Genomic DNA, 15690 nt, shown 5'->3' with positions numbered 1-15690 from the left:
ATCACTCTACAAGATGCAACAATCAAACCAAAATATATATGAAGTATCTAGCTGGAGTCAAATTACTAGAAGTGGATTCGGCGACCACCATCTAGGTTACAACCATCATACAAGTTACCCCCGCTTCAAGCTAGCGCCAATCTAGAGTTTCAAAGATTTTTTTTTAAAGAACAACCAAAAGATGCGGATTAAAAACTTGTAAACAATTCTATCTACTAACTTAATTATATTTACGCAATAAAAAAAAATTATATATAATCTTTCCATTTTGAAAATCTAGTAAGCTAAAATTTTAAATCTCTAGTTTTAGTTCAATTAAAAATTTAATCCTAAACTTTCAAATTTGTCACTATAATGGTAAGATGTGTCTAATAGGCCCTTAAACCAATTTTGTATCTAATAAGTCTTGAACTTAAAAAATGTCTAATAGGTTCTTGAACTTTTAATAATGTGCCAAATAGGTTCCTACTATATTCTAAATCTTTTGCCTACTAAGATCCAATACTTTCAATTTTGTGTGTAGTAACTAGTAAGTCTGAATTTTTTTAAATGTGGAGTGGGTAAATAACCTAATAGACACAAATTTATAAATTTAGGGACCTATTGGACACAATTGAAAGTGTAAGGATCTATTAGACACATTTTAAAAGTTTCAAACTTAGACCCCCATTTGGTAACGATTTGGTTTTTTGCTTTTGTTTTTTAAAATTAAGGCTATAAAAATACCACTTCCACCTCCAAATTTCTTCCATTATTATCTATTTTTGGTCAATGGTTTAAAAAACTAAGCTAAATTTTGAAAACTAAAATGAGTAGTTTTTAAATTTTTAATTTGATTTTTGTTTTTAGAATTTGACTAAGAATTAAAACATTGTGCAAATCATTGTAAGAAATATGGAGGGAATATGTTTAATTTTCAAAAAACTAAAAACCAAAAATGAAATGCTTACCAAGCAAGACCTTAAAATTTTAGACTAAATTTGTAATTTAACCATTTTTTTTTTTTTTACCTAAGACAAGCTACAACGGAACAATTGCCAGCCTCCTCATAAGCTCTACCCTTGAGTAAAGGTTTTGGTTATCATGTGAGAGTTATACCCTATGGAAAAAGTCGTTTCAAGATTGTTTTAAGCATCATTTGAATTGACTTGAGAAAAAAATGTTGAAAACTCATTTTTATTTAAACATTTTTTATCAAAACTCATTAACATGAACTTGAAAAACTATTTTGAGTAGTTGTCATACACTTCAATTTCTTCCAAAATGACATTTTAAGTTAAACACTTGAAATTGTAGTCCAAACACATCAGCATAATCTTGAAAAATTGAAGCACGTAATCGTGAAACTGATCCGATAAGTTTATATTAAACAATCAATTGATAATATCCTGAAGTGAAAACTCATACAAACACAAATACTCCTCATTTCTCCCCATTACTTGACAACTTCAACTACAATGTGAAGATGGGATAACTCTAACATTACAAACAAAACAGCATACTGAAACAACAGATAGAGAAGAAAAAAAGGAAACACCCACAGGAAGCACAGAATTTGTGCTGAACACTAATACCATATATATATAATATATAGGCAGCATCATACACTATAGGTTACTCACAGATAACGAAAGTTACTCCTCCTGTTCGGGGTCATCGTCTTCCTCTTCATAATACTCCTCATCAGCTGTGGCATCTTGGTACTGCTGATACTCAGAAACAAGATCATTCATGTTGCTTTCTGCTTCAGTGAACTCCATTTCGTCCATTCCTTCTCCGGTGTACCAGTGCAAGAAAGCCTTCCTTCTGAACATGGCTGTGAACTGCTCGCTCACACGCCTGAACATTTCCTGAATGGAGGTTGAGTTTCCAATGAAGGTCGATGCCATGGAAAGTCCTTTAGGAGCAATGTCACAAACGCTGGATTTAACATTGTTTGGAATCCACTCGACGAAGTATGAGGAATTCTTGTTCTGAACATTGATCATTTGCTCATCAACTTCTTTAGTACTCATCTTGCCCCTGAACATGGCAGAGGCAGTGAGGTACCGGCCATGGCGTGGATCTGCAGCGCACATCATGTTTTTAGAATCCCACATTTGCTGCGTCAACTCTGGGACGGTCAGAGCCCTATATAGCTGTGACCCACGTGAAGTAAGAGGAGCAAATCCGACCATAAAGAAGTGAAGACGAGGAAAGGGAATTAAATTGACAGCGAGTTTTCGGAGGTCGGAGTTAAGCTGGCCAGGAAATCTGAGACAGCATGTCACCCCACTCATTGTAGCAGAAATTAAATGGTTGAGATCCCCAACTGTTTCAAGAGCAAAAAAGTCAAAAACAAAACAGATTTAGTTACCACTTTTGAAGGGTAGGAATGAAATTCAGCATAGCTTTGTGCTTTTCTAAGAGCTGTGAGAAGTTTTATTGGCAATGCTTGATACATTAATAAAATATTTTTTAATTAATGGACATATCCTACAACTCATTTAACATGTTGCCATTGGCAGATCTCTATTTGAAAGAGAAAATATAATGAAGCAGAAAGCTTCTGAGTATATATTAAAAGAAGATGCAGCTCTAATCTTAAGTTTAATGTAAGATTATTGGACATCATAGAATGCCAGATAAAGTTATCTAAGAGTTTGCAGTTAAAGTTAGAGGTTTGGAAGTTAAATTTTCACAGGGGAACCTAAGAACATTGGAGATACTTTCATCTTCGAATGCCCATTACAAGATTGACTTTAATTCCAATTGGTATGTGTCTCCTGAATTTTAATAACTAAAGTCTCGTTTGATAACTATTTAAGTTTAATGTTGGTTTTTTAAAAAATTGAACTTCTGAACACTGTTTCCATCCATGTGTTTCTATGTTTTGTTATACACGGTCTACTAAAATTTTCAAAAATCAATCCAAGTTTTGAAAACTAAAAAAAAAGTAGTTTCCAAAAACTTGTTTTTGTTTTTAGAATTTGACTGAAACTCAAGTATTTCTTAAATAAAGTGAAAACCATAATGTTGGGAAGGAAACAAACATAAATTTAAAAAACATAAAACTGAAAACGAAATTGTTATCCCAGGGCCTAAATCACAAATTTACATTAGAGCAGCTTGAAATACTGAATCAACTCCTTCACACCATTATGTTCTAGTCTGTCAAAAAATGATGGATATCATACTTACAGCTAGGAGTAGTTAACTTGAGAGTCCTGAAGCAAATATCATATAATGCTTCATTGTCCAGCACCATACACTCATCTGCATTCTCAACGAGCTGGTGAACAGAAAGCGTTGCATTGTAGGGCTCTACAACTGTATCCGACACCTTTGGCGAAGGGAAGACAGAGAAAGTAAGCAACATCCTGTCCGGATATTCTTCTCTGATTTTGGAAATCAGAAGAGTCCCCATTCCAGAACCAGTACCTCCACCAAGTGAATGGCACACTTGGAAACCTGTGAGAACACAAAAAAATGCCAAGCAAGCAAACTGAGTTAAAAGCACTTAATGAATCAGAAATCCCATGATAGGAATCTGTAATATTTTCTGTGTAACAGAAATTCTAGCGTATGAATGACAGCAACACGCAGGCTATGACTTCTCAGTAAAGTTGAGAAAAAAGCAAACGACATAAAGAAAACAGGTATCTGTTCATTGATATAATGAAATAGTCTATTGCTCAAAATATAAGAAACAAAATAAAAAATAAGGTACAATGAGCTTAAACCAAAAAAATAAAAGCGTCCAATTCAAACTAATATCCTAAGTAGAATAATTTGAAAAGGTCATGGATAGAGAACACCAAGTTGATGCAAGAAGACGAGTAGAACCCAAACGAGCTGACCAAGGAAGTAACTTATCGTGAAAGACCGTTTGATTATGTAGTGACTTCTCATCAATAAAGAAGAAAACAATTTCAGATCTTAGATGTTAGAAAATGAAGAAAAATCGTCTTCTTGTGTACAAAATTAATTAATTAATTAATGACCATGGACCTTATCGACTTTGGCTTGACCTTTCCTTGCAACAAAGCAAGGCCATGAAGAAGATATGCTCAGAAGTGCTTGACACTTCGCATACCCAAGTGCACTTTTCTGAAAACAGTATTAAAAGCAAAAGTAAAGTAACAAAAGAAGACGTTAACGTACTTTTTGGCACTTTTGGAAGTTATTTCATAGAAGAGACCATAGTATTTGAATGAGTTTAATAATATTCTATAATATAAGTATATAACTCAAACAAAGATGCAAGGCACGTGGGAGTAAAAAGGCATTTTTGATATTGGATCCATTGTTTGACACTCTCAATCATGTCTTAAAATCTCATCCCACATGAACATTCAAATATAAAAGTAAACGGTACATTAGCAAAACAACTAATTGTAAATCTAAAGGACTCAACTTAAACACTTCTCATTAGATCCAAACAATCACATCTAATCAAGCACATGATCTGAGACATAGATTATACCTTGAAGGCAATCACAGTTCTCGGCTTCCTTTCTCACAACGTCGAGAACAGCATCAATGAGTTCTGCTCCTTCTGTGTAATGGCCCTTGGCCCAGTTATTACCAGCACCAGATTGCCCAAACACGAAATTATCCGGTCTGAAGATCTGTCCATAAGGACCTGTCCTCACACTGTCCATGGTACCAGGCTCAAGATCCATGAGCACAGCTCGAGGGACATAGCGACCACAAGAAGCCTCATTGTAGTACACATTTACACGTTCAAGTTGCAAATCAGAGGTTCCAGTGTATCGACCAGTCGGATCTATGCCATGTTCATCACACAAAACTTCCCAAAACTTGGATCCGATCTGGTTGCCACACTGACCTCCTTGAACGTGGAGAATCTCCCTCATCTTCTCACTGCCCACAAGGACACTCTGAAGTTAAGCACATAGTTCAATTGGCATCGAAATTAGAGAACACACACACACAAGTATAACAAATTCAAGATCAGTAAGAAATCGAAACACAACTCCTCTGCATTGAATGCATATATGTCAATATCATCATAAACATTGGATCGGAAGTAAAATTCAACCAAATCGCAGATTCAGTGCCAGAATATGACCATAAAGCTATACCGATTTCCAAAAAACCCGATCAAATAACAGATTCATGGCATTGTGCTGTGAGAATATGAAAATAAAGCAGAACCCAGTTCGGGAAAACGCCGATATGAAATTTTCCACATTACTACAAAGCAAGTAATCAAATGCAGTAATCAGATCTGATGAATTGAAACTTACCGGAGATGTTCCGGCGATACAGGGGAAAATGGGGTGGGCTCCGGCGGGAGAGGGCGGAACCTGGCGGTGGAGTAAGAGGCAAGTCAGGTGATTGGGAGTAGAGAAGAGAGTGAATTGAGAACTGAGAGTGATGGTGGTTTATATAAGAATTTTATGGAAGATGGAGAGGGTAAGGATTTGGCCATCAAAGGGTGTAAGGTCAAATCTTGGTTGAATTTGAAGATTGTTGGTTGTTTGATGGGTAAATTTCAACTATGAAAATTTGAGTGCAACTCAAAAAGGAAAAACCATATGAAGATTTGTGTTTAGTTTATCTTAGTGGGAAAATTCTCATTGCTCATGGTGAATTATTTTAGTCATGTTTTGTCTTATTTCATTATTATTATTTTGATTAGAGATTGGATATTAATCTTTGAAATGGTAATTGCGTTTGATGAGTTATATACTCGAATTAGCTTTGTCATGTGTTATGTATTAAACCTTTGACATTATTGCAATGATGGAGTTATACTCGACTTAAGTTTAGTCATGAATTGGTTGTTTTGTAAACAATTAAACAACAATTTTCAACCAAAAAATCGAACAAAATCGAAAAAAAAAAAAGCTTAAAGTAAATGTTCGACCGCTCGGGTTGAAATCAATCAATTTGGCATTTTAAGGTTGAAAATATATAAAATCGAAAATTTTCAAACGGGTTCAAGTTAAAAAAAAAAAAAAAAAAAAAAAAAAAAAAAAAGGAATAATCAAACTGGATGATAAAATATATATGATAAGCATTGACATTTGTTTCGTAAAAATTCTTTGGTTAGATCTGTGAATAGACGTTCCTCCCACTATTTTCGATAAACCGAGAACAAGGTCAAAAACTACAACATTTACATAACTAGCAAGGAGAAGTGGCATTCAAAAAAGAAAAAAAGAAAAAAAAAACTTTGAGTGTAATCAAAATCAATTGTCTAAAAAATATAAGTTATTTATAAAAGTTGATATGCAATTTTATTAAGTTTGATAATTAAGTTGTTTGTTTAATGATAAAATGTCCAATTACCTGAGATAAGCCTATAACTATCATCTAAAAAAAGGTAAAAATGGAAAATCTAAAGATTCTCTCTTATAGCCTTTTAGATAGTATAGTTCATTTATACATTATTGTATTTACTAATGCGTGTGGTTGAGGTATTTATGGATTATTAATTTGTTCATCTTATTAGACAATTTTTTTATGACACTATGAGGATAGAGTAACAAAATTGTTATAAAAAAACTTTGTGAATTTGTTGTAATTATTTTTACCTTATTCTCTTGGAATTTTCTTTTATAAAAATGAAATTACTTTTATTATATTTTGTTAATATATTTAGTTTTGTTATTTTTCTGCATTTTGTTTGTGATTAATGTGTTCAAATATTCATATTATTTTATCCATATAATTTTTTTTTAAAAGTATCAAATAAATATATATATACATAACTATGTATACTAGATGAAAAATATTACAAAAGAAGCTTGTCATTATTTTTATTAAAAAAATATAAAAACAAAAAATTCATGAAAACGTATTTTGAATTTTAAAAAACAAAAATAAAAACACGATTGTATATTTTTAGTTTTAATTTTCAAAAACATAAAATTAAAAACAATTAGCAAACATTTTTTTGGTTTCTTAAAAATAGAAAATCAAAAACCATTATCAATCATGAATGGTTTTGTTTCTTAAAACTTGAAAACCAAAAACAAATTTTCAAAAACTAAATGGTTATCAAATGGAATTCAATTTTTTTTTTTTTTATTTCTATAATTTTGAAAATGCACGATTTCAGGTTGTTACATCTGTATTTTCAAATGTGAATTTTATTCCAAAAGTTTTGGTATTTTTTTATCCTTCGTCAAGTTATCATTACTCTAATAGAAAGTAAGATAAAATATCAAGTTTGAAAATGCATAGACTAAAATCAAATCTAATGTGTACGGATAAGTTTTTTGGTTCTACCTATGAAAGTTTTGAAGTTCTAACCTTGATCAGACCTATAACCTCAAATTAGTTGAATTGTGTTCAAATAATTTTGTTATTTGAACTAATAGTTAAAGTCTTTATACATTATTAAACTTAGGTTAAATTACAAATATACATATACATATATACATATACATATATACATATACATATATACATATATGTATATATATTCTTTCAAAAAATGTAATGCTTTCTTTGACCTTTTTTAAATATTTTGAATTATCATTGAAGTAAAAATTTCTTAAAATATTTTATAGAAATTGAGATTTGAATAGTATGACAACGTCCACGTCTCAACTTCCATAATAATAGGACTATGCCACATCATTAAAGATTTCAATTTTCATTCAATATTATATTTATACTCTATTTTAAATATTTATGAAAAGATCTAGGTAATATTACAATTTTAAAAGAATATAATATTTGTAAATGAAGGACAACGTTCAAACATATTTTTTATATTATAATTTAGCCTTCAAATAAGTGTCTATTGTGCACAAATAATTTGTGAATTTGTTACTCATGTGTCAATTTGAAATTGAACTGAAATTCTTCTTTTAAAATATGAAATGGTAAAGAATATATTTTTTTATTAAAATAATATTTTGGTAAAGTACTTGGGATTTGGTCAATTTTAATCACAAATATTCAATTCTGATTCCCCTACCTCCAATAAATCTTAAATTAAATCTTTTATTACTAATTATTTTTGTTATTTTTTAAAAAAATTTATATTATCTATTATAAATTTTGGAAATATTATTGTTGTTTATTAGAAAAATTAACAAGATTTATTAAAATTACAATGATTATCATTAGACATTTAAAAATGCGTGAATTAAAATTGAATAAGTTCGGATGGACTATTTTATTTATTTTATTATTATTATTATTATTTTATTATTATTATCTTCTACTACTACTATTACTAAGACATTTTTTATAAAAAAAAAAAAAAATTAAGTGTTTGACAACTACTCACAATAGATTTTCAAGTGTATTTTAATCAATTTTTATTAAAAAAAAATGTTTATATAAAAGTGAGTTTTTTAAAAAAATATTTTTTCTTAAGTCAATCCAAACAGGTTTTTAAACTTTTTTTTAATTAACTACGTGAATATAATGTTAATGATCTAAAACAATGACTTAAATATTAATTCTTTAAACTATTTTAAGTTCTAATCATATTAATTAAGAGTTTTTGAATTAACATTTCAAGAATTTAAAACAAATTTGAGATAATTAAGATTAACAAACAACTCTTATGTGATATTATTCACCAATGTTGGAAGAAAAGGCCAAAAAGATGGTGTATATCAGACTAAAAAAGTGGGCACATGGAGAAAGTATTCCTTGCCTTCCCTTCATCAAAATGAAGGAGCACCATAACAATAAAAATAAATAAATAAATAAGGAAAATTTTTATTTTACACTCCAATTAGTAGATATCGATTTAACCTTAAACTTTTTTTATAAGTATATCAATTAACATCTTTCTTTAGACTTAATTTGAAAATTATTTGCAAAATTTATAATTATTTCAATTAAATTTCTAAATTTTTATAAATAAGTTAATTTAAATCCTTTGTTAAGATTACATTTGAAATTCTACATACATTCAATTCTAACATATGTGTAGACTTATGAAATGTTGGATTAATAAAACAGACCATTAGAATCGATATATGAATAGGGAATCTTAATTAAGAATATAAAATTAATTCATTTTATGGAAGTATAGAGGTTTAAATGACAAAATTAATAGAGGGTACAAATTGATACACTTATGAAAGTTCATGGTTTAACTTGATACAATTATTAGTTCAAGGTTTATATTGATATAACCCCAAAATTTAGGGAAAAAATCAAGGATCACATTGAACAGTCAAACTAATAACTTGATCAAATACAAGACCACTATGATATTATATATAAAGAGTAAGCTACTAATTCTTATAATAGAATATGTCAACGTCAATTTAAACATAGCTCAACTACTTAATGTATATCCTTAATCTAGACTTGAGAGATTTGAATCTACTTTGTTGGAAAAAATAATAGGCTATGTCAAAAATGTCACATGCATTTAAAGGTTAAATAATAGGCTATGTCAAATATGTCACATGCTATGTCAAATATTCCATAGATAAAGGTTATTGTTATTGATTTAAAGTCACTATAAAGTCGGTTAGATTAATCGTTCTTTCCCATGTCCCCTTTTGAAGGAAATAGGCATAGCATTTGATGGGCTTGACGTGAGGAATTGCAAATTTTAAAGTTTCATTATTCATAAAAATATCTAAAAAGTTTCAAAATCTAAAAATTATTAATTTGTTACTCCTGAAATATCAAACTGTCCCTAATTTTTAAAAGAGTGTTCACATTCAAGAATATTACCAAATAATTACGTTGTACTTAAAAATGGGACATATCTATAGTTTACCACAAAAAAAAAAAAAAAAAACTGACAAGAGAAATAGCAAAATTTAAAGTTTCATTTGAAAAAATGGCAAAAAGGATTTCAAAATTGTAAAAATAGTAAAAAAAAAATTTAAATAATAGAAAATACAAATTGGTAAATGATCAAACTACCCAAAAACTAACAAATTGAATACAAATAGACAATGCTTCAAAAACAACTCGAAAACTGCAAATACACTCCATCTAAACTTCTAGAAGTGAAAAAAATTACAATCTCAACCAAAAACTAAAAAACAAATAGCATGATCAAAATCTTAGAAACGGTTCGAAAATCTAAAAACTCGCCAATGTGGTCTCACTGAGAAACGATTGGCGGTTGCTTCTTCAATGGACGACCACGATGGTGTGTTTGTGGTGCGATGGTCACCGGTGGTGGCATGCGGCTGCTTAGAGAACCTGTCAATGATGAGTAAAAGAAGATTTGACAATCATGCAAACCGAAATGTAGGGTGATTGTGAGAGAAGAAAGAATAAAAGGTTCAATATGCTAGCATAGATTTTAAAGGAGATGTTTGGAGATGTTATGGCTACAAGCTTGCTGCAAATAGGAAATAGGAAAGAGAGCGAAAAGGATGAGATAAGAGGGAGGTAAAGTAGAATTAGGATTTTTTTTAGATATATATATATATATATATATATATATATATATATATATATATATATATATATATTAAATAGGTAGAGAGGAAAGTACTTAGATTTTTTGTTTACAAATTATAAATATATAAGAAATAAGGATTATGTTTTTTTTTTTAAAAAAAAATGAAACAATATAAAACAAATCTTATCAAAATAATAAATAGGTATATAAATATGTTTTATATATCAATGATATATTGTTATATCATTAGATTATATTTTTAAAAAATATAAACTATATAAATAGTAATAATATACACACAAAAAATTTAATATAATAACAAAATGTATAAACAAATAATAAAACAAAATAAAACAAAATTTGATAACAAAAATAATTCAGATAGATATTGTTGGAGAAAAATTAGGGAGAATCTCTAATTTAAATCAAGAAACACGAAAAATAAAGATTAAGATCACATAAATTCATATTTTTAAAGGAGATGTTGAAGAGAGAGAAAATAATGAGATAAAGAGGGAGGAAAAATAGAATTAGGATTTTTTAAAAATATATATTTTTTTAAAATATGTAGGGAGGAAAGTACTTAGATTTTCTTTTCACAAATTATAAATATATTGAAACTTTAGAAATAAGGATTAGGTTTTTTTTAAAACAAAAGAAACAATATAAAACAAATCTTATCAAAATAATAAATATGTATATAAATATGTTTTATATACCAATGATATATTGTTATATCATTAGATTACATTTTAAAAAGTATAAACTATATAAATAGTATAATATACATAAAAAAAATTAATATAAATAAGAAAATGTATAAACAAATGATAAAAAAGATATAACAAAAGATAGATTCAAATAGATATTGTTGGAGAAAAATTAGAGAGAAACTCTAATTTAAATCAGGAAACAAGAAAAATAAATATTAAAATCACATAAATTCATATTATAATTACAGTGTAAATGTAGATTAATTAATTTCATAACTTCATGTTACAATTACATTGTATTTGTAAATGTATATTAATTAACTTTCAGAGCCCATCGAGAGCAAACTGAAAATACATTTAAATTGATATTACATGTTGAAACTGATAACAACATGTTTAAACTAAGTGAAAATGTTTAGATAAAACTAAATCTAGTAACAAAAAGTTAAACCAATTGAAAAAGAGTTAAATAAACCAAAATTGATAATAATGTGCTTTTAAGAGAAGGTTTTGTTTCTATTCGAAAGATTCACACATACATTAGAAAATAGTCAACCACCACATAAAAATCATAACTCCAATTCTCCAACGTTCCTCACAACTGCGGAAGTTCCGATTTATTAAATGTCTAACTTTAATTCTCTCTGATGAACAAGATTCCATCTTCTTTGGTCCAAAAATAAAAAAAGTTGATTATAATAATGAAACAAAAGAAATTGAATCATCATATAATAACAAATGAAGAGAAAAAGAGGAAAATCGATAGATCGATGGAAAGGAAAAAATGGAAAGAAAAAAAGAAGAAAAGAGAAGTCTAATCTGTTGTAAAGCCATAGTAAAAACAATAGTTTGTGAAAAAAACCACAACAAAACCTAAATTGATAAACACAATAACAAAAGTGATGGCTATTCTTTTAGAATAGTGATGAATATTTTTTTTCCAAATCGTTAAAATAATATAAAAATCTAATAATATAATACAATTTAAACCTTCAAGGATGTGAGAAAAATCTAGCTAATTTATTAAAAATATGTATAAAATTATGAAAAATAATTCAAAGATTTGAATAAATTTGAATATATATAAGCTAATAAAAAACAATTTAAAAATTAAAATAAATTTGAGATTTGATTAGATAAAATGAAATTTCATAATCTATGGAAATCTAGAATATGTATTTGGTAGAAAAATCTATATATTTAATTAAAGTGAAATTAATTCGAAAAGTGGTTAAACAAAATATAAATTAATGATAAAATATGCCGATTATGTTAACTACATTAGGAAAATTAGGAAGATAGTTGTTGAGAAAAATCAGCAATTACTCTCTATATAGAACTCAACCTTGTTTATGATTTTACACTTACTTTCATCAATAACAACTACGAATCAGACAAGGACAAATCAAGTATTTAAAAATTTGTGGTCATGTGCATGTTATGTGAGCTGCCATAAATCTTATTATTGATCGATTTTGTCGAACGAATTCCTAAATTTTATCATACACTCCAATTTCCCAAAAAAAAGAAAAAAAGTAAAGTTGTAACCATAGCAAACCCAAATACAATATATTTACATCTTCCAGAAGACAAAACAGTACTCAATAACTCTAGTCCTTAATTAAAACTACATTCAAGTAGAGAAAATGGCATGGATGACCCATTTTAGAGGCCCAAAATGAGAAAAACCCTAATTTTTAAAAATTTAAGATTTATGACCTCTTACTTATATCATCTCCAAGCATTTTACCAACTTACCCTTATTTTATTTCACTCTTCATCATCACTATGTTTTCTTTTCTTTTTTTTCTTTTCTTTTTTCTTCTTCTCTCTCGTTCTTCTTCTTCTTCATTTTCTTCTTCATTTTCTTTTCTCTTTTCGTTTTTCTTCTTCTCTCATTCTTCTTCTTTTGCGTTTCCTCATTTCTTTTTCTTCTTTCTTCTTCTCTCGTGTTTTTCTTCTTCTCATCCTCCTCCGACGAGCGCTCAAATCCATTCTTCTCCGGTGATGTTACAGAATGAGTGAGAAAAAAAGAGTGAGAGAGAGGAGAGCAAGACAACTAGCAAGATAGAAAAGAGCGAGAGAGAGGAGAGCGTGACAACGAGAGGGCCAGAGAGGAGAGTGATCTGTAAAAGAATGAAAATAAACGAGAGAGAGCAGCGAGAGAGCCAAGAGCAAAGTTGGCCATTACCGCATGCGCGCGAAGATTTAATGGTAATCTCACCTGGTGTTGACGTCATCAAATGAAAAAAAAAACTCACATTTTTTAGAAAGTAGGACAGATAATTTGAGTCATCCGTACAAAAAACCTGTAACAACCTAGATTTGTATGCATACAGGAAATTAAATGTCAAATATTAAGTAGGACAAAATTTTATTTAAAGGGGTGGAAATTTAGAAGGGGAAAAATAGGAAATTTATTCATTATCCAAAAATAATGAATAAGGGAGTAGAATCAGAGAGGATTAATTAGAAGTTGGACGCTAGCTAATTCAGGAGACAACGGGCAGTAGATAACTTTTTGTTTGGGCACTGCTCATTGGAAGAATTGGAGGTGAATTAATTGCCCATATACTCTTAAAATTTGAAAGAGTTAAAAAGAGGAAGTGGAATCCACAAGCAGTGAAGGCAACCACGCGTGAAAACTAGCGAGATTGGAGAGACAGTGGGAGAGAGCGGGAGCAGGAACGAGAGCGAGAGTGAGAGCGAGAACAGCGAGAGCGAGAGTCGCAAGAGCCAAACTAACGAGAAAGCTGGAGAGAGCGAGATTCTGAGAACAAAGAGAGCGAGATTTGGACAGAAGCGCGAATTATGCGTTGAATTTGGCCACGATCTTATAGATTATACATAGAAAACCCCTAAAATTGAATACAAACAAAGAATGATGATGTAAGGGCAAACGTTAGTCAAGTTTAGGTGTCTTATTGAGAGGAATCCTTAAACCCTAAGTAATTTTAAAAGAAGCCACCTGTACGATGATTTTTCACACTGAGAAGAGCTCAAAACTACTATAAATAAGACCCTTTGCCTGAAGATTTAACCCATTCTCAAACAAATATCAGTAACAAAGAATCGTATGAAAGAGTAAGTGTGAGTGAGGAAGTTCTGTGAGGTTAAAAGAGAAAAGCTCGGGTAAGGTGCTGCCCAAATTTCCTTCTAGTTTAAAAAGGGAAAGCTCTACTGATCAAATCATAAAGAATAATAAGGAATAACTAGATCATAGTAAGTAGTTTATCTCACCCTCTCTTTAAATGTTCTATGGTAGTGTACCTTTATTATGTTGCATGATTATGTTAATTATTATATTGCATTACATGTTTAGAACACGTTTCTCTACAAGGGACCCCATGCATTATGTTTGTTCACAATTACGTTAAAATCAAGTTTTAATTAGGTGCAAGTTATGCTTTCAGTCTAATCTTACGTTTATGTTAATGGTTGATGTTGGATGCGACTCTGGCCCTACTGACTGTAAGACCCGCTAATCATCAAATGAGTTAGTTTCCGCTTAAGTCCTCATCTTCCTATCATGGCAGAGAAATTTATGTTTCCAGGGCTGGCAGGGCATGTATGGTTGCACCCTCCAAGCCTAATCTTACGTTATGTTTATGCTAGGGACTAGCAGGGTATGTATGGTTGCACCCCTCTAGTCCAATATTACGTTTATGCTAATGGTTGATGTTGGATGCGACTCTGGCCCTACTGACTGCATGACCCGCTAATCATCAGATGGGTTAGTTTTTGCTTAGGTTCTCATCTTCCTATCAGGGCGGAGAGATTTATGTTGGAAGCATAACTGACCACCACATGTTATTATACGTTTTCGGTCCCAACCATTTGTTTTCATGACACGTTGCGATTGTGCATTTGGTCACTACTCTACGTGAGAACTACTTACTGGGTATATTATATACTCATCCTATATTTTTACAGACTTTGTAGGTAAGAACACAGCGTAGATGGTAGAATTGGACGTCGCTCAAATGGCTAACCATCAAACTCACTATTATAGACACATGCATTTTGTACCACCACGCTAATGTTTTATGGATCCTGGTATTTTGATAAATAAACTTTTTATATAGTTTTTCTATCTAATTAATAAAATTTAGATATGTTCTTTGAAATTTTCACCAGAACTCATCTCATGATAGAAAAGTCTAAGTATGCATGTCGTAGCAGTCGGATCATAATGTGTAAGGATCCGATCGTTACAAAACCCCACTCAAGTACCCTAGCTTGATTATTCGTTGCCCAATCCACCTACCCAACAAGCTTAAAAATCAAAAGGAAAAGATCCTAATTATTTCATCCTTTGCTCCCTTGTCTCTCATATCTTAGCAAAGCAACCACTTTTCTACCCTAATTTTGAATTGACCTCCGAAAATCTTCCCTTTGATTCTAAACTATCAACGGAGGAGACATTCAAATAGCCACAACATTTTACTGAAGTTCGAAAGCTTAACCATTCATATGTCAATTGATTGCTCAATATTTCTCCATGGCTGCATTGATGCTCAATCGCCCATTATCCTCTTGGTAGGTACATTATTGGATACTTATACCAATAAAAATAAAAACAACTCGTTGATTTGATATATTCATGCATGCTTCATTGAAAAG

General features: G+C 30.1%; 1 protein-coding gene across 2 annotated transcripts; it reads right to left on the bottom strand.

The window, feature by feature from the left end:
- Positions 1 to 1338: 1338 nt before the first annotated feature.
- On the bottom strand, positions 1339 to 5666 carry LOC120071877 (tubulin beta-3 chain). Of its 2 annotated transcripts, none has more exons than XM_039024285.2 (4): positions 5253 to 5666; positions 4466 to 4866; positions 3181 to 3450; positions 1339 to 2311 (listed from the first exon to the last, which is right to left on the bottom strand). In XM_039024285.2, the coding sequence occupies exons 2-4, from the start codon at positions 4857 to 4859 to the stop codon at positions 1635 to 1637; spliced, it is 1341 nt and encodes a 446-aa protein (XP_038880213.1). In that variant the 5' UTR covers positions 4860 to 4866; positions 5253 to 5666; the 3' UTR covers positions 1339 to 1634. The 2 variants fall into 2 exon arrangements, with proteins under 2 accessions (XP_038880213.1, XP_038880214.1); XM_039024286.2 differs by having other exon boundaries at positions 4466 to 4883; positions 5253 to 5569.
- Between the last annotated feature and the right edge of the window lie 10024 nt (positions 5667 to 15690).

This window comes from Benincasa hispida, chromosome 2, assembly GCF_027475165.1.
Source record: "Benincasa hispida cultivar pf3 chromosome 2, pf3_genome.v1.1, whole genome shotgun sequence".
In the NCBI taxonomy this organism is placed as follows: Eukaryota; Viridiplantae; Streptophyta; class Magnoliopsida; order Cucurbitales; family Cucurbitaceae; genus Benincasa; species Benincasa hispida.
The sequence above is the reverse complement of the archived record's forward strand: the minus strand, read 5'-3'. Positions and strand labels throughout refer to the sequence as shown.

Bases quoted from the DNA above. Each gene is read 5' to 3' on its own strand.
- LOC120071877 (XM_039024285.2), bottom strand. From the start codon at position 4,859: ATGAGGGAGATTCTCCACGTTCAAGGAGGTCAGTGTGGCAACCAGATC. The intron at 3,451-4,465 runs GTATAATCTATG...GTGTTCTCACAG, and splicing joins GAACTGTGATTGCCTTCAAG to GTTTCCAAGTGTGCCATTCA. The intron at 2,312-3,180 runs GTAAGTATGATA...CTCTTGAAACAG, and splicing joins CAAGTTAACTACTCCTAGCT to TTGGGGATCTCAACCATTTA.